Source organism: Telmatherina bonti, assembly GCF_933228915.1.
Source record: "Telmatherina bonti genome assembly, chromosome: 12".
In the NCBI taxonomy this organism is placed as follows: Eukaryota; Metazoa; Chordata; class Actinopteri; order Atheriniformes; family Telmatherinidae; genus Telmatherina; species Telmatherina bonti.
Window position 1 is genome coordinate 23,332,581 of NC_136610.1, and position 19,917 is coordinate 23,352,497.

At 39.0% G+C, this 19,917-nt stretch overlaps 1 protein-coding gene across 3 annotated transcripts in view; it reads left to right on the forward strand.

The window, feature by feature from the left end:
* The window catches only part of macrod1 (mono-ADP ribosylhydrolase 1), a 139,954-nt gene extending 122,003 nt beyond the window's left edge, over nucleotides 1–17,951 (forward strand). The window contains exons 7-12 of one of the 3 annotated variants that reach the window (XR_013771533.1): nucleotides 1,216–1,246; nucleotides 3,487–3,560; nucleotides 10,362–10,443; nucleotides 13,818–13,847; nucleotides 15,310–15,348; nucleotides 17,509–17,951. Coding sequence is in view for 2 of the 3 variants with exons in the window: in XM_079250611.1 (XP_079106737.1) it covers nucleotides 1,216–1,246; nucleotides 3,487–3,560; nucleotides 10,362–10,443; nucleotides 17,509–17,534 (213 nt within the window). In the remaining variant the exon portion in view is untranslated. The remainder of the gene's footprint in view (nucleotides 1–1,215; nucleotides 1,247–3,486; nucleotides 3,561–10,361; nucleotides 10,444–13,817; nucleotides 13,848–15,309; nucleotides 15,349–17,508) is intronic. The other 2 variants (XM_079250612.1, XM_079250611.1) reach the window with 2 other exon arrangements.
* The last annotated feature ends 1,966 nt before the right edge of the window (nucleotides 17,952–19,917 follow it).

Below are 19,917 nucleotides of genomic sequence, written 5' to 3' on the forward strand. Positions count from 1 at the left end.
GTTTTATAATAGACGTCATGCTTGGCTTTACTGTTTTAAGCTTTTACAAAGCACTTTGGAAAGCAAAGTATTAACCCTATAAAGCCAAACATATCTTATCTGATACACACAGTTTATGCAATATCAGGTATAATTTTATGTCTTGTCTTTTGTCCCCTAATCCATACCATCAAACAGGAAATGGCACTAGAAGAGTTTTCATATATTGCATGATAATAAGTGGTAAATATCCCAGCTGAAAAAAAAAATTAACACAATCTTTTGTTAAATTTTGTTAAAAGGCTAAAAATTAACCATATATTAAAGAAACTGGACTTTTCTTTCCATTTTTTTAAAGACTTAAGGCCAGTCAGCAGCTGGTAGGTGAGTGAAAGTCCTCTTGTAATGTCTCCATCACATAGGCTCAATAAAATGACGGCACCACTGTTGCTCCATTCCTCTGTTTTAAGCAGGTCAGCTTAAAGATGTTCACTTGTTCCAGCTGAGTTTTTATATTACACTTGTGTGTTGTTCTGGTCGCCTCGTAAAAAATGAGGAAAGATGTGAGAGAACTGATGTAGGAAACTTATTTTATTAACCAACTGAAACAACATAAATGCTGAACAAAAAAGATAACAAGTTATAACAAGTTAAAGGGCCAGACCCTCGAGATTAGATGGGACAGGCTCCACCCAGGAAAGGACCTTTATAGTGTATGGAGACCCTGGCCAGCTGTCTCCAATTTGAGGCCATCAATGCAAAATATATATTCAAGTAAACAAAAACAAAACTCACAGGGCCCAAAGAGATCTCAGCTGTCCCAACGTTTAGCCTATCACTATAGACACACACCATCTGGACCATGTTCAGTATTATGTTGTTTTGCTCAAACACTTTAGAGCTACTTCACTGATGGCTCTTAATGGGTCAGATCTTACTCTAGTGTGGGAGCTAAAAACAACCTTATAAAAGCAGTTTTATAAACTACAAGAAGAGGGAAACTACTCCAGCGGTTGCAGGAACTATGAAGTGATTCCTTCAGTCTGAAAGCATTTATAATTACAGTCAGGGTAAGAGCTTCAATAATTCATAATGTCAGGGACTGACCTCATAAGAGTTTAACATGCAAATGTGTCTGTGTGTGGGTGTGTGAGTGTGTCTATATGTGCTCTCACTGTTTTGCTCTCACAGCAACAGACTATGAACAACTGGTTAATTTTTTTCTGTGCTTTGCAGGCCTTCCCTTGCATCTCTACTGGAATCTACGGTCAGTATCTGTGTGTGTGTGTGTGTGTGTGTGTGTGTGTGTGTGTGTGTGTGTGTGTGTGTGTGTGTTTCCTCCTCAGATAAGAGCAAATGTATGACATTTTCGTCCATTTTTGTGATCATATTTTAGTGCTTCGTTTCTCGGTTGAGTTCTCCATCACATGCTTGTTTCTGTTGCTGTCTGTTTAACCAGAATGCGAAGCAAATCTGTGCCACTCGCCACATTATATCCTCCAACCTGGAGGTGGTTCTCAGATTAACGCCTTGGATTATGACCGGCAGATTAATATAGATTAGGTTGGAGATTGTGTCAGATTGACTGTAATCCCTTTCATGCTGGCAGAGAAGAGGGGAAAAGGACAAAGCCTAAACACATCCTGGGTTGGTTCTGGTGGGAGGACCACTTGTTCACACCTCTGCAGCATGGGGAAAAGAACAAAGTCCTGATTAACTTGGTTTGTCTTCTGTTTCCTGTTGCACCTGTTTCTCATCGTCATCCCATTTATTTCCTCTTTGGAGTTTTATAGGTCAGGATTTTTGGAGTGTAATGAAAAGTTACGTAATCTTAGCCCACATAAGCAGCTTTTGCCTCTTCGGAAATGCAATTGGAAACGAAAGAATGTGAATCAAATTTGTATGTGGCAAAAAAAACAAAAAACAATAGTTTGGATCTTACTACACACACAAGGTACACAAAATATAGGTCACCAAAACCCCTTTAAGGATTGTTTTTTTGTTTTTTTGTTTGGTTCTTGTAAATGTTCTTGCTGTCTCTCGAAAGCCGTTTTCACGTTCTTATTCTTCAGTGTTTTTACCTAAAATCTTAGATTTAATTATATGATGATTCGCAAATGCAAAAGCTGGTCACTGCCGGATCCTGCAGATGAAACCCAGCGAGAGGATTTATTCACATAGTAAACGGTACAAGGCAGTACAAGAGAGTCATCAACCAAGACTCAAACATGCACAGCTATATGTCTCCAGTGTTTCCTAAAAAGCTGAACTTTTGGTTTCAGCAGACTGAAGCAGTCATTTAACAGCGTGGACAAGCGCAGGGAAAGCTTCATGCACGTTCCTCTTTGGTCAGTCAGCCCAGCTCATGCAGCTGCTGTTTTTTCTTTATGGAAAAGCAGCAGCTGCTTAGAGATAAATTAAACTCAGTCTTAATTTTTTCATTGTTTTCATTGTCGAATGAGGGCAAATTACAGCATCCTTTTTTTTTATTCATTGATTTAGTCAACATCATACCGTGAAAGAGATGCACAATGCAACAGCAATAAACAAAACACAGGAAAACAGGAATCGATGTTATTTTACATACAGCAGGAAGATGGTGTGTGGTGTGTTAGTGGACAAGTCCCTAGTTAATGTAATTTCCTGTTTCTATGCAACTGTGAGGACTATTTTTAAAGAGTTTTGTGAGTTGGGTGAAATATTTTAACAAAGAACTATATGAGAGGCAGTTTTTATCGTGTAATGTAACATCTTGTTCCTATTAACAGGAAATGTAAAATGTCACTCAAAACCCCGAACTAAAGGAGTTTATGCCTGTGTACCTCTGACACACTGAATAAAATAAATACTTTATCCAGATCTGGGTCCAGATAATCATTGGAGGGCAATCATTTCAACACTAGGTCATTCTACAGTCAAATACATATAAATGTTACCAGAAGTGTGGTATGACCAGATCTGGATCCAGCTCACATTCGCACAACGCTGAGTGAAAACAAGCCCATGACTGGTTCTGAAATATTTAATGCATGGACGTAGATACTTAAATAAAATATCAGTCATCCTAACAAAAATTCCTTCAGTGTAAATTTGCGTCCTCTTGTATTTGTCTGGTAACGCACTCAGCTTTTATGATGTACAGAACAATGTCTGGATGATCGCGCTGTTTGTGTTTGAACTCAGCATTTTACGCAAAGGATGCCTTTTCAGAGCATTTCCAGAAGAGAAAGGGTTCAGCAACTGACAAGAAGCACTGCAGTCCTTCTCCATCTGTCTCCTTGTAACCAACAAGTGTGTTGTGATGGCATCTCGCCGGCTTAGATGGGTTGAGATGAAACAAAGTGAGAAAACACAGAGCTTTAAGTGTTAGAGTAGAGGAAGGAGAAACACACACACCTGTCTGGAAACACACAGCAGAAGAGTGAGACTCACATAAAAACACAGATCTGTCACCGCAGCTGTTCTGGCAAATCGTGTGGACATTTTTGATGTTGTGTGTTTGTGTAGGTTATCCATCGGAACAGGCTGTGCACGAAGTGTTGGCAACTGTGAGGGAGTTTCTTGATGCCCATCCTGACAAGGTGAGCATCTATATCTGTGTGTGCTTGTGAGTGTGTTTGTGTCTGCATGATTGGCAATTTTTCCCCTACCATTTCCTCCAGGTATTATTTCTTTCACAGCTGTTGTTTTTGTTTTCTGGTGAGCGTGAGGAAAAGGTGCATTGAGAAAACACACAATGACACACAAATATGTTTAAGCACGCTCTCCCAAGCTCTGGCTCTCCTGCTCATGGCCAAGTCTGCGCTTTAATTGGCTCCTTGCGGGACTAACACAAAAAGCGCACACACATACAAACACATATGCACACACATTTTTCCCCAGAGAAATAACGAGAGAAGAAAAGACAAAATCATGGAATAGATGAGGAGCAGAGAAGGATGGCGGGAGAGATGGGGATGATTGGAGGAGAGCGGAAACTTTCCAATCAGTTGTTTGCATGCTCTGAGTTCACCTCCCTGCTTCCTTTTTTTTTTTTAACGTTACTGATCTCCTCCCACTCCTTTTTCCTATCACTCTGTCTCCGTACGAATCTCCTCTAACAGAGGGTGTTGTCAATGTTTTTGTTAGTGCGTCTCGAGAGGCTTTGTAGCAATACCAGTCAACTGATGCCATCAGCCTTCTGTGAGCACAACAAATACACATAAAACATTACATGTCTCACCACAGATGACAACAAGCCTTGATGTTTGATGCAAGACCACAAAGTCAGACCGTCGAGGCACTTCTTTATATTCTGCCCACATGTACCTCTACTGTGTTCATTAAGCACAAAAAAATATTGTAAATGATTAAGATTGTGAGGGTTTTCAGGCATGCATATTAAGTAGCAGCATTCACCAGAGGAAATGGGAGTTTGCCTTTAATTGAACCCTCTCTGTTTATGTTGTTTTACAGCGTGTTTGGTCAGGCCTTGTCTGGCTTGCAATGCTGTAATATAGAAAATGAATTGGAAATTATAGACACAGTAGGACACAAAATGGACTCCAGACACGAGGCAATGTGCCAACGCTCTGTAATAGAAGAAATTAATCATTTATTTGTGAAACAGCAACAAAATTATTGCAAAAATGTTCCACCCAAGGCTGCTCGTGAGTTTTATAGTTGTTATATTTTTCTAAATGAGTTTTTTTCTTCCAGGAAGTTTATACAAAACTGTTCATTTTGCAGATATCCTGATACTTTCAGATCATATCATAATCTTTATTAACAAATGAAATCCTCTCAGTTGCCCAGAGCACTGCCCACTAATACTGGTATTGTAACTTTTTGTCCTTTTTATTTGATTCCTTATTGTTGTAATTAATAATCTTTCTTAATCCACATGGAGTAGTAAAGAGTCTCTGCAGGAGACAGTATGGCCATTCCTCAGTCAAAGCGGTTGTTTCTCACTAATTAGATGTGATTGGCTCGAATCTACCTCTAAACCTAATCCTAATTGTATGTAATGATATGAAAAAATCCAGCTAATGAGTCTCACACCAAACAAGAAGTGTTTAAGAGACTCCTCCTATTTCATGGGCACCAAGCATAAATGCATCGGGAGCAGTGTAAGGTTTAGTACCGGGATCCTTGGTCCTAGTCCTCGAGGGCCGGTGTCCGGCAGGTTTTTGAAGTTTCTCTGCTGCAACACACTTGTTTGAAATCAGGGGATAATTTACAGACTTATGCAGAGCTTCACATCCAGCCCTGCACTTAGTCTGAATCACATCTGGTGCAGCAGGGAAACTTCTAAAACCTGCAGGACACTGGCCATCGGCTACCAGGACATAGGATCTCCAGTTTAGTGTTTTACCAGAATACTTGTCGAAACATGGATGGGCTGGGAATCGTACTGGGGAAGTTCTATCATTCTATCAGGTATAGCTGCCCTCTTCGGGGTTACAGCGGCAGACTTGCCTGAATCATGGAAAATTGGCATTGCTAAAGACATTCAACAAGGGAGAAGACATAGCTGACTGATTACTGTTATCATCACAGCCACGTCTGTATGAATCTGTGTTCAACAAGCAATTCTGATATTTCTTCAGATTTAATGTATGTAAGTTCAGTTAACTCTTTACATATCTTCTTGTTTGGTCTGCTGCTATTCATCACTTCCAATCCTTTTCACTCCAAGACTAAGTCACCCAGTTACACACACTGCATTTTTTTTTTAAGCATTTTTCTTTATCAAGCACACACAGTGAGCACAGTGGGTGGAAAAGTGAACTTCTTTTCCAAGAGCACTCCAGCATATGGACGAGGAAAACCAGGGATCAAATCAGCAACCTCGAGCTGTTGTCTGTCTAGATCAGGTACATTATGTACCTCCATGACTTCCTGTTGGCTCTGACTCCACCCAGAACAGCAAAGCAGGTTCTAGGTGGAGTCATTGACATTACTGTAAGTAACTTGTGTGCCTCCTTGTTGTCTGTTATCACAGAAATAACACAGACTAATTCTTGATTAGTCGACTATGACTGCAGGTGTCTCTCAGACTTACAGATTCATCTTTGAGAGACCCTAAAACTGCCAAGTTTAAGGAAAGGTCGTGTGTAGTTGCTCCAGAAAATCCCAAACTTTAATCGTCAACACAAACCACAACATAAGTGTCCTTCTGAAGATATGGAGAAAGGTTGCAGCAGTATTTAAAAATGAGAAAAACAACACATTTTAAGTATTTTAGATGGTATGAAGTAGGAATGGCATTAAATTGCAGGAAAATATCAGATTATCATGAATAAAGAAAAGAAAATTAAATCAAAGAAAAAAGTATTACAACACTCACCACACAAATCCACAATGTTTTCACAAAGAAAAGAATCTGGCATTATCACAATGAAGCCACACAGAGTTGCTGACAAACCAAGGGATTGTATTGATCAAATTATTATGGCAGTGATAAAAAGGAACAATGACAGGATTTATAAATAATGTGCTAACAACCATCTCCTGATTCCTGCAGCTACAATGTAAAAAGTAACAAAAAGGTGGAATTTACCAGTGACAAAAGCATCAACATGAATGGTACTTTTGTTTGTTGATGTAGCCTTTGATTCCATCTCTCCAAGATGTATCTGCCACCAGTTTGAGTTGGACAGACATTTTTCTTATATTCCTTGGTGCTTTGCTACCAGCAGTCCATGCCAAGTTGACTGGAATCTCAAAGATTGATTGATTTCTGAAATCAAGTGATAAAAAGGCGATCCTAAGGACAACATCATAATTTGTTTCCAGCGTGGTACTTATGTTGTCATTCACCGTCTAGTAAATAGACCCACCAAACTCAGCTCCATCATTGACATTAGATATGTAGCTGAAAGTGTCCTGTTTTGAACCCAGTTGCAAAGTTGCTTTGGGTCATTTTGGATTTGGAAGTGTCAAAGTTAATTTAGTAAACAGCAAGCTATCCCTCATAACCAACAACAATGGCGCTGTGGATTTTGGAGAAGGTTGAGCCATATTATGCCCGCTTGTACGTACTTTCTAAGCTGCCGGCAGCTCTGTTGGTATCAGTCTTAGAGGATCCAGATGTTTTCAGATACAATCCACCAGCTGAAATGTCTCGACATCAAGCTTTACCAGGCCTTTGAAGATGTCCTTGGCAGACTTGTTGGCGTCAGCATATGCAGGCATGGGTAATGCAACAGTAGAAGATACAGCTTGCAAAAAACAAGTCTCTTCAATGAAGTTGCTCCTTGTACTGCATAGACTAGCAAGGTGTCACCGGTTAGTGGGCGAGCTGAAAGAACCTCATCCAAATAATCCATGTCCCTGTGTGCGCATTAATTTAGTTGCTTATGTACCACTATGCTTTTTTATTTACAAGATAACGGACATTTCAGTGACATTGAGCAGCTAATGGGAGTCGTACCAGTTTTAGCTTTAGTTATCTGGTCTCTTTAACCTGATTGAGAGATCCGCTATTTTGCTGCAGACATCTTTATTTGCACAGAGCTAATGATGCGAGTGTGGCCGGCCCATGGGGGTAAATGGCCTTAAGACTATGTGCAGTTTCACCAGTACACTAACCATTTTGGCTGCTCTGTTAAGTAAATCCTTAGGTCCAAATTTTGAGAGCATGTGTGGTAAAGGATGGGAAAAGTTAAAATATTCCCCCAGGATCACAGAATTGATTATAAACAAATAATCTTTAAAACAAAAATGACATGATGCACTGTTACCTTCTCAAACAACAGGCAGAAACCATTAACAGGCTCTACTGGAGCATCAGCCTTTTTAAATAAAGAAAAAACAGATTATTCCACAATAAAAGCAACACTATTAGTGCAAAGAAATCAAACAAATGTGGCGGCTTTAAGCCATGTAGATATTCCACCCACTTAGGGGCTGAAACAGTACAGACAAAAAACAATAAGGGGAGCAGTTTAGCATGTGCTAATCAACCATTCGCTTCCATGACGGATCCAAATTTTAAACCAACCACAGTATGCCAAACTGGAAATACGCAGTTCACCTCCAAGGGGACCTTAAACCTCCCATTTAGAGAGAGATGGGAGTCTGTCTACTAAAGTGACTTTAAAGCTCTTTTTTATGTAATCAGTAACTCCAAATATTTCTGCCTACTGATGGGCTAATATAGAAGTAATACCTTTAGAAAGAATTCTCATATTTAGCTGTATTAAGCTACTTGGCAGCACATGTTAATGTTTCTTTCTGTTTTACTAAAGAACCATGCAGTGTTACGGTTAGGCCCAGCTGTCTGGTAAAAGACTCAGATGCAGACGATCCAGAGAACAAAACAGAGTTTATTTAAAGAAAATTAAGCAAAATGGATGAGCAGGGTGTTCAGGAACCTCTGGGAGGAGAGGGAGATTGTTAGTGGTAATTCCAGTGGGGAAAATTTCCAAATCCATTAGTTTCTTACCTACTGGATCCAGACGTGTTTGTTGGTGTGGAGGGGTGGTTAAGGGGGATTTCGCTCTAATGTTTGTAATTTTGTAAAAGCGTAACACGCTGCACTTCAGAAGGTTTAGGAGCAAATTGCAAAATGGGTTAGTCAGCATTTTGAGTTGAGGTGTACGTAGTTTTCAGCATTTCAGATCTCAAGTAAAGATCAACATTAAGTCCCGAGAAAATGAGAAATTTGTCAGTTTCAACTTGGCAAACTGGTACAACTGTAAGATACAGAACAGCAGCTAAACAAACGTTTTTGTTAGATTGTCTTTTAAGCTAGTAATCTTTGGCTCCAGGGTGAAGTAATGAGCTGTCAAATGCTATGAGAACTTGTACAATTTTCTCTTTCAACAGTAATTTAAAAAGTTACCACCTATCATAACTCAACTTTCACGTAATTTGCACTCACTAATCTGTTCTTCTTGTGCTGTTTCATTTGAATAAATTTAGTATTAATAGTTACACAGTTATATTACAGTGTTTTACTATAACCCAAGATGAAAGTCACTCCTCCTTGAAAGTTCTTTGAATAAAAGAGTAAAAGATGAGTAAATGCAAAATGTGTGGTATGTGACCCTATGTGGAAAAATGGAGAACAAAAAGTCATGACACTCGGAGTTTGCCTCATGCATATCTGCAATAGAGTATAGTAAGTAATCAATGTGTGTAAATTTTTCTGGCACCGGATTACTTTCGGTAATAGGTCAGTAAGTACAAAGTATTTTAGATTTTCCGTTTGAGAAGGGAATATTTACAAGTTGTCTAATGTGCTTCCATTAAAGAAGGGCATTCCTTAGAGAACCATTACCACCACTTGATGTTATTGTTAGCTGCAGCATCTCCAGGCTCCATGTTGCAGCAATATAAGAATTAGTTTCCTGATGTTACTGTTTCCTGCTGCCAGTGGAGGCACTTTGGTACAGAGGTTAGATTCTTACACCTTAGCCCAGGGGATGTAGTTAGTTACCCCACATTTCCATATATTACCTTTTAGCATGCATGCAAATCCTGGTGAGTGATGGTAATTGTGTAGCGAGCCTGGACTGAAAGCCGTGGGCCGCAGGCTATCAGGCTGCTGAAAATACTGTCTTTGAAAGCAACAAGACTTGAAGTCCCTCACCAGGCAGAACAGCTTGGCCAGACATTGAAACGCCTTGCTTATGAAAATGAACTCAAAACCATTATAGAACATAGTTTTACCGTTGGGAAGTAGCTTTAATCTTTAAATGTGCAGATGTTTAACATCCAACTGTGTGTTCAGATGCACCAAAGCAGAGAACAACAGCTGAACCGGGGTAGACAGGAACTCACAACTTTAAGATTTTAGTGTAATCAAAAAAACTGGGCCGACATAATTCTTAAGCTGTTGTGTTTATGGTCGTGTGTGTACTTTATCCACGTGTGTTAATGGTGGTGGACTGATTTGTCAACTAGTGTTTCACACACCAGCTTCCCTTCATTGGACTAAGCGGTTAGGAAAATTAATGACTGAATGAATGTTTCACACACATAAACACAATGCGTAACACTTAGGAGCAAGCACACATACAGGCTATGTTTGTATCTCTGAAAATGTATGTGTGTTTTCTCTACTGTGCACATCCACACACACTCAGATTTATGCAAGAGGAGTACCAAAAAAGCCTCTCCCTGCCCTCTGTTTCTGTCTCACACACTTTTCCTCTCATTTCCAGCACTGTGTGCCCAGCATGCAGGGTAATAAGCACTTTGTCGTGGAATGATCATAATGGGGAGCTAATAGTGTAGTAATGGACTGATGCATTAGCTGCATTCTTCTGGTATTGCTGGTGCATAATCTCAACCACATTGTTCCCTCCTGCAGTTGATTAATTCACAATAACTGCATATGCATGTAATAAAGGCCATTTTGTATCTCTGTTAATGTATGTGTATGTGTGTGTCAGCTGGACAGAGTCATCTTCTGCGTGTTCTTGCCAAAGGACAAGGAGCTGTATCTACAGAACCTCCCTCTCTACTTCCCTGCGGGTGAGCTGTCTTCTCATAAACACACACATCATTCACACACATGCCTGTATACAGCAATTACAGCTCAGCTCATTCAAATACGTACACACTGTTAACACATACAGTGGTGTGTTAAAAACTCTCATCATCCACTGTGTTATTTCCACGTTAAGCACTTGACACATGCAGGAGGCCGATAAACATGCAAAAATGTGTAAATATAGCCTTTTAAATGTCTTTAATTAGATTGAGTAAACATCTGCTTTAATCCATGCACACACACACACACACACACACAGAGTCCTGGACCACGTATGTTTATGACTTTTTTTCCTCATGTCAGTGAAGCCCAAACACTCGTTGGCTCATTCAGAGATAAAACTGACAAAAATCACATAAATAGTTACACAGCCTCAACCAAAGAACACAAAGTGAAAAACTATCTTATTATTCTGTTTGATTGAGTTATTTTGCTCAACGCAGCAGGAACTGTGACACAGAGTTAACACTGAACTGAATGCAAACTATGAAGGGGGATTATATTTAAATAAATGTCAGGATTCTGTTGTAAAGGAGGAGATCATTACTGTATTTATTTAGTGACACACAAGCCTGCATTTTCTACTTATTGAAATAATTTATTATTACCAAAGCACTATGCAAAACTTTTGAGCCACCCTCCGTTCTGAGTATATTGCTTTTAAAGAGTTAGACTAAAATGTTTTAAGTTGTATCTCTGAAAGGTCTGATGAAGTCTGTTTTGGACTTTGGCTGCTTTTTCACTTTTTTTTCAGTCCATTTCTAGTAGAATGTGTGTTTTAGTTCTTTCAGCTTCTTAACACTGAACTATGAATCATTTAATCATAGATATGATACCTAAGTCAAAAGATCAACCAGTGTAGTGGAATCAGATCAGGTTCATATTATCTGCTCATCTTACCAATTCCCTTTTTTGTCATGAATATCAGAAAAACATTGTCAGAAAGTTGTTTGTTACGTTGACATGTTCCGACTACATCTGCAGTCTTCCTCAGAAGGTGTTGTGGCCCGCGTGGGAGGCCATGACAAAAATGAGAGAAGGACAAGCTGTCTACTACAAAAATATATTTATTAAAAAAAATAGTCCTCTGAAACAGAAAATAAGTGTGTGCATCATGTAGAAGTGGAAGTCAGTGGTGTCAAATGGTTGTTAGTGTCTGGATAAAAACAAAAAAACAATCTGAGAGAGAAAGCGAGAGATGCAGGAAACAAAACTTTAATAGCATAGGTGCATTCAGACCAGGTGCTCTGATGAAAAGGAGCCATCCATAGCACACCTACCTACCTATAGACAAAAATAAAAGAAAGTTGTTAAGGCGTAGCCGTCACAGACGGGTCCAGTGCTTTGCAAATAATTTAGAAAATAACACTTTTTAAATCAGGGTTCCTGCAGGGTCTTAAAAAGTCTCAAATTTACAAATCTACATTTAATACCTTTAAACTATATTGAAATTTGGAACCAACTGTCTCTGAGATTGTGAGGCGATATGATTGGGGAACATTTAACTCAACCCACGTAAACCGTTTTATGTGCAAAAGAAAGCTACCTGAAAGAGACTTGAAAATTATATCTGATGAGTAAAATGGAAAAATGTCAATTGAACATTACATGGCTAGATAATGGGTCCCTCTTGACCCAGTTGAACCCATTTACAGGTCAATGCACCTTGTGCACGAAGAACATCAAACTGGGAACGTTGAGGATCAAGGCTTTAGTGTTGCACAACACTCAGAGCCAAAGTGTCACAGATGTTAAACACCATTGACATTATATCCATGTGATTGTAGTGGGACCTGTGTTGTGATAACATGTTTTTGTGATCAAGCTGTTTAAGTGAAGCAAACTCTTACACTTTACACATTCAGGTTAGTGTAATAATCAGTCACTGCTGATGTAAATACATGCATTTTCCAAATTCTTGGAGTCATTCATTTTTACCATGAAATGGGCCTTAAATTCTTTTATTGGTTTTAAAATTCTTATGAAGTTTTAAATCTAACTTTTGAAAACCTATAGGAACCTGTAAATGGTATCTTCAGATACTTTGTTAAAAACACCTTTCAAAAGACATGATTTTCTTTAGTTTCATCTACAAAACATGGCAAAGATTACACAGCTTGACAGACATGGCTTGTGTGTGCCAACAAGCTGATTAAGGGCAGCTGTAGCTCAGGAGGAAGAGCAGTTGTCCTTCAACTGGAAAGTTGGGGGATCGATTCCAGGCTTCCCCTAACAGGCCGAAGTGTCCTAGGAAGTGTCCTAGGAAGACACTGAAACCCAAGCTACCCCCGATGTGCCTATCGGGGTATGAGTGTGTTCTAAATTGACAAGTAGTGTAAAGCGCTTTGAGTGGTCTGCATGACTAGAAAAGCGCTATAGAAGTACAAGTCCATTTACCATTAACAGAGTATCAGAGTATCATTTCAGGCCCCGTATCAAAAATTTGATATGCAAATGGTTCTTCAGATGACTACTGTTCACTGAAGCATTGTCAGTAATGGTCAGCATAAGGAATAAGGAAGGAAAACAATGAGAAAGCTCATATGCCAAATGACACTACAAATGGACTGAAAATCAGCAGCAACAGGAATCCCCTTAAAGCTGTGATGAATCCGAGGTTTCTGACCTCAACATTATTGAAGCAGTTATTGACAGAGATCAGGACAATTGTCTAAGTAGGGACAGATTGTCTAAGAATAAATCAAATATTGACTTTCAAGCTCAATAGAATTGTACAAATTCTGTCATAGCCTTATATACTGTATTTACATTTAGCTTTGCATGAATTTTGGTAAATCATTAGACATATTCCTGTTTCCATGGCAATATATAAATGAAGGAGGGGTGACAATACTTTTATTCCGGACCGTAGGATCTCAAGAATAAAGAAAGCCAACGTCTTTTTCTTTTCTTTCTTTTCTGCACGGTGGGATAGTGGTTAGCACAGTGGCCTCACAGCAAGAAAGTTGCTGGTTCAATCCTCTGCTAGGGCGGGGCTTGGACAGTGGCTGTTCTGTGTGGAGTTTGCATGTTCTTTCTGTGTATGTGTGGGTTCTCTCCGGGTACTCCAGCTTCCTCCCACCATCCAAAGACATGCATGTTAGGTTAATTGGTTACTCTGAAATTGCCCATTGGAGTGAGTATGAGTGGTTGTCTCTGTGTGGCTCTGCGATGGACTGGAGAGCTGTCCAGGGTGTACCCCGCCTTTCGCCCGAAGACTGCTGGAATAGGCTCCAGCTTCCCTGCAACCCTTTGTTGGACTAAGTGGTTAAGGATGATGAATGAATGAATACTTTCCAAGTGTGATTTAAAAGATCTTTTTTGATTCTGTATTCTTCTTCATCCATCCCTGTAGCCTGACCAGTGGCGGCAGTTTGTTGTTCAGGTAACAGTGTGGTGTTTGCCCCATGCTTAACTACATTCAGTTTCTTTGTTAGATAGGCAGCCCTAATCTCTGTGTAAACTATGCATAATGCTGAGTTCGTGAACGTGCGGCTGCAAAGTCTAACTTAAGTGAAAAGTGTCTGATTTGAATGAAAAAAATACCAAGGAGGTTCTGTCTTTGCTGTGCGAGTACCGTCTGACTCCTCCTTAAAAATAAGCTAAAAGGCAAGTATGATGCTGGCACTGCAGATTGATCTGTTGGGTTGACTAAAGTTAGTAAATATCGTCACTTTTATGGGAAGTCATGTCAGCTTACTCTGCGACGTGATGACTTCTCACATTTATTTTGATTATGCTTGTGATTTATCGTGTTACATTGCTAAGCAATGTGGTTCCTAAGCATGATTATTCATTCCCTCAATTATTCAAATTAAGTGCTGGTATTACAACAACAGCCTTAACCCCTAGTGCCTTGCTTTTACCGCTGCTATAAATCAAATTCAGCCTTTCTCTAAAACTATTTCAAAGTGAGGTTTCAAAAGTCTCATGCTTTCTGCTTGTTATATATCATGATCTCTCATGTTTATAGTATGCTCTATAACATGTATTAGAACTGGCAGCTTTAAAACTCTTACTGTACTACAGTATGAACTGGTCCTATACATTCCCAGTTGCCAAATCATAAAACTGAACTGAAATTAGTTTGAATAAAAAAGCTAAAATGATCAACAATGGGAAACTTAACTAGCAATCTAAAGCAGAAATGGAGTCTGATTTTAAATGAAGAGGAGATGATTCATGGTTTCCACTGCAGACAAGTTATTCTGGCGTTTGAATATTTCACTCTGCATAATACTGATATGTATTCTGCCTCATAGTTCAAGACCACATGGATGCCATGCCATAAAGTGATGATTTGCATTACATATATGCCTTAAACTGATAAGGAGTTAGAGTAAGAGAAGAGAGAAGCGGTCTGTTCATCATTTGAGAAAGTTCACAGTGTGAAGATTCATTTTGTGGACCGATTCCACCAGAAGGGGTTTCTCTTTTATTTCGTCTCAAACCTCAGGAAAGATCAATGGCTAAAAATAATGAGATTTCCAACTGTGATGCACTTGTACCCTTCAAAAAAAAAAAAAAAGTCTCTCTGTAGATAAAAATGTGATGGTGACTAAGTAGATGTGTCCACATCACACTGACACACAGTTTAATGTGAGGATGCAAGTTTATTTTTGGTCACTCCAACATATCCTGTGGTGCAGATTCACTTTATAGCCATCTGTATTAATGCTCTGCAAAAAGTAGTCCCTTATGCACACTCTGCTCTTCAGTGCCACATGCAAGAGTTGTGGTGCATAGATATTTAATTTAGTCTTTTTGATTGTTTGTGTGTGTGTGTGTGTATATATATATATATATATATACATAATTTATGTCCCATTTTTTATATTTGTCTTCAGCTGGAACCACTTTGGCTCAATATGAGTTTAGCCAATATGGTAAGAAATTCAGTGAGCAACATCAGCTTTCCTCCTTCAGTGTGTAACATGCAGCCTCCTGCACCACAAACAGTCAGAAACTAAAAAAGTAATTATTTGTAAAGTAAAGCTGGAAACATGGCAGCAGCTCATTTCTGTTTGGCCTCAAGGTAAAAAGCAGTTGTGTAAAGGAGGTTAGTTTTCAGTGTGTGACCGCTGAGAAACTCTGACATCAGTCAAAAACTCCACTGAATAAATGCTCTTCCAATCATTATCAAGTGGTTTTTAATTTAGGACAAAATTTGGGGAAAAAAGTGTGGAAAAAAGGCCATTGATAAAAACACTCTGTTCTGTCTACCTGTTACCAAACTGGAACCTAATTCTGGAAACAAACAGCTCCCAATGACAGCCGTTCAAGTTTATACTTGTGTGTAGATCCTCAAATAAAACATGCCAATGAAGAAATATGCATATACACTTACTTTTTAGTAAATGTATTAAGATGTGCCTCCACCTTAGCCTCAGTCATCCACACAAAAAAAAAAACAAGTTTTCAGGCTTGGCCATAAGGACAGACAACAAGTTTGACCGACTCACAGAAAGCTAAATTCAGATGTTTTTTTTTTTTTATAAAAGTAGAAAAAGGAAATGACTTTTTGCTTTGGGGCCTTCTGACTATAATAGAAAAAACTACTGAATGAAAACAAACTGAATGTAATGAAGAAAAACAAAGTTCAGAGGCCAATGGCATACTGGAAAATAAATGTTAAGATTACAAAAAGGTTCGTAAGACCCTTTTACGGTTCTAGAGTTTGCATAATGAGACACAGCTACACAATTTTAATAAAGTCAACCAAACAATTCAAACAGACACTTTAAAAGAGTTAACATTTATTTTTGCTGAAGTTTGTAATAAAGTTTCTAACATTTTATAGATGTTGAAATGATGCATGTGTATAAATACTCGTAAAAAAATTAAAAGGTAAGACATTACTTCAGTAATATTAAATCCAAGCTCTGTGAAATTGGCTTGTTTGGTTTATATTGAACTCTGTTTCACTAGATTTCCTCATCATTTTATCAGACTTTACTGCCTTTGAAAAATAACATGTGTGTTGTTTGAAGTAAAAGTGATGCATGTACATTTTTATCCTACAATTTTCTTGTTTAACCCTTTCTGGGGCAAGTGACTGTTTTTGATCACTTCGTTTTCTTACATATTCAGCATGAAACTTTTTTTTTTTTAATGTTAATGTGACAACATAATGGAGGTCTTGGTACATACCAGAAGGACAATTTTAGGTTAAAATTTCTCATTTCAAGGTATTTCATTGAGTGCCCTATAAAGGGTTAAGAAGTAGTTCATGCAGGAGAATGGTGTTCAGATTGATCGTGTGTAACATTCCACACATTTATCCCATGTATACTTCCCTCAGCTGTTTGCATACTAAAAGAGAAAGACTAAAATGAAAGCATTTGACCTGTTTTTGCTACGATGTTTAGAGCTCAGAAGATATTTTCCTGTTTACAGATTATCAATTAAGCCTGCGTTAAGACTGACGGATGATATTAGTTGATACTGACTGTCTGCTTCTCAGTTAAAACATCTGTTTTCTGAGTTTTTTGAGGAAATAAACTTCCAGTAGACACGCTTAGCTGTCAAAGTGCGCCTCAGCATCAAGTCTACACCTGAAGCATGAAATCAGAACTTTTGCATCTTCACACTGTGGCAGTGAACTGAGGAAATTATTTTCCAAATATGCAGGCTTGTCTCTTTAAAAAGCTGTTGGCATCTTTCTTCTCTAATGGATGTGCAGCAGATTTTGTAGCAGCAGTGAGCGAGCAGTAGTGGTGCTTGGCTGGTAGATGAACCGGAACTGTCTGTCTGTGTGACAGAGCTGCTGCAGGCAGGCCTCCAAGTCTCCACCATAAACCTAATGTGTCTCCAACACCTGGCATAGCCTGCACAGGCTGGCTGTTTGATGAGTGCACACGTGTGTCTGCATGTTTTGAGTGTGTCCTTAACCATTTTGAACCGTGAGTGACTAATCCTTGCTAACAGCTCCGTCTGAACCAAACAGACGCTCAAAATGCCAAAATGCTATTAACAGCTCCGTGATCAAGGTAAAATCTCCTCTCCACTTGTTTTATGTTTCCATTTTTCTCTGTCTCATCCCACAGAGGCCACCATCAAGAGTAAGCTGTGAGAGAGCGTAACTGTCAGACTTGGTTGCTGTGGATACACACCGCTACACGCGACATCCAGATTCCTCCCCCTCTTCGCTGTTGAGGCAGATCAGAACCTTCTTCAGTAAGAAGATAAGCTATAAATGGTTGATTGCTTTTTTTGAAGTGCACACTGACTTTCCTGCAGATGTTTAGTTTCTTTGCATTCCCCACTTCTGGTTGAGGTTAAGAGAGATGTTGTGATGAGGATGTGAAATGATGTTGACAGCTTTCATGAAAAATGGACTCGTCTGAACCATAAGCTGCACTAAACCTGTGATCGGTAGCGTTACATCAAGCTTACAACCTCCCATGAATTACGTGTCCTGCATGCTTTAGTGTGCTGATGTTCGGATTCCAATGTGTGTGAGAAACATGACAAAAGCTTATTAAAACAAATCTCAACGGCCTCTTGTGTAAGAAGTGATTATTTCTCTGGATGTGATGTGAGTCAATGAGTTGAGGGGGCACTAGGGAACACTTCACAAGAATATTTGCTTCTTTGTTCACTTACATCTGTATGCAGAGGAGACTTAGACTGGAGCAAAGCAAATATATAGTTTAGTCAAGCAAGAACAATAATGGGCTAGTTACAACTTTGATATTTTACTTTATGTTAGTATCTTAGCATCCCTAGTTTATACAGAAAAAGAAAACACATTTTTTTCAAAAGATACTACACTGATAAAAATTTACTTAATATAATTTATATCTTTAAGTCAAAATATAGAAAATAAAACTGCTGCACAGCTCAGTCTTCAGTTTGGGTTGTTATTTAAGTCATTCAAGCCTTAAATCCAATTAAAAATAAAATAAATACAATAAATTTGTCTTGAATAATATCTGCTCACCTTGAATGTCAGAAAGTTTAGGCAAAGGTTGAAAACTGATTTTGAGCAGATGAGATCTTCAGGCTCTAAGGCAGCTCTTCATTAAAATCAGATATAATTGTCAATTAAAATCACTGCAGCAGCTGCGAAGCATTTCTCTGTGAGAGTGTCGGTTGGTTCCTTCACCCAGAAATGCAAGTTAAAAGTCTTCTGTGGAAATGCTAAAAAAAAAAAAAAAACATAAACAAGATCCAGATTCACTGATGTGCTCTCTGGGTCCGAGCTCATTTATGATGTGATGAAGTGAAACACTTTCTGGAGGTCTCACAAATTACAATCTGACTTCTTGTTTTTTAAAAAGAAGACCACGAGGCTTTTTATTAGTGCACAGATCAAAGGACATGTGGCAGCATTGGTGCATATGGCGTAATTAACTTGAACATCTGTGAGTGTTCAAGCCACTAAAAACATTTGATGCCCTAAAAAACACAAATATGACTGGATGTAGTGAAATGTTAAGAAACAGAAAAGTGAAGCTATGAATCCTGAAAGTTTACACATTTTACACACATCACATTTAGCTAAAAATACTCTTATAGAAGCCAACTTGGCCACTAATCAGAATGTTTGCAAGCATTCTGTAATAAAACTGAGGTTCTGAAAAGAATTCAGTAATGCAGCATCAGTGTTGAGATGTTAAAGTAGGCGACAAACTGAAGGTCGCTTTCAGATGTGAAACAGTCTCACTCTGCTCCCAGCACTTTTCTGTCCTGCCTCTTACATGATTAGCAAGTAGGACTGTAACAGTCATGAAAGTTGAGTGACATTCAAGGCCGGATTATCCAATGGGTCGTATGGGCACAGGCCCAGGGAACCACGTCCACTTGGGCCCCACGTAGGGAAAACACCAGCAGTTTGGACATATAACAAAATGTATATAAAAGCCAGATAGTTACACCACAGTGTCCAGATGTTAAAAATGATGTTTCACAGTGTATCATTCACAATTTTCACAATGTTGCGGTGGGGAAGGGGGCCCCTGGAACATTCTGGGCCCAGGGACCTGGGCACTTTTAATCCGGCTCTGGTGACATTCTATAGTGTGGCTGTGAGACATCAGCTGCTGGATAAAAATGAGGATGATGTTTTCAATCACAGGGTACACCCTGGACAGGTCGTCCACCACAACTCTAACAGAAACAAACAACCACTTATACTCACTCTCACTCCTATTGACATAATTTAGAAACACTGATTAATCTAACAACTTGGATTGTGGGAAGAAGCCATGCTTGAAAGAACATACAAACTTCACAAAGAAACCCAAAACCAGAAATCTTCTTGCTGTGATGTGACAGTCCTGTCATCACATTAAATCTGTTCCTCGATTCAGCCCCCTGTCCTGCACATGTACAGGCTGGTGGGTGGTAAACATGTTTTTATCAGAGAGAAACCTCTATCAGAACCAGACACACCAGAAATCAGAACCAGGTGGATTGACATCTGTTTTGACCAATGGGAGTTTTTTTGTGAA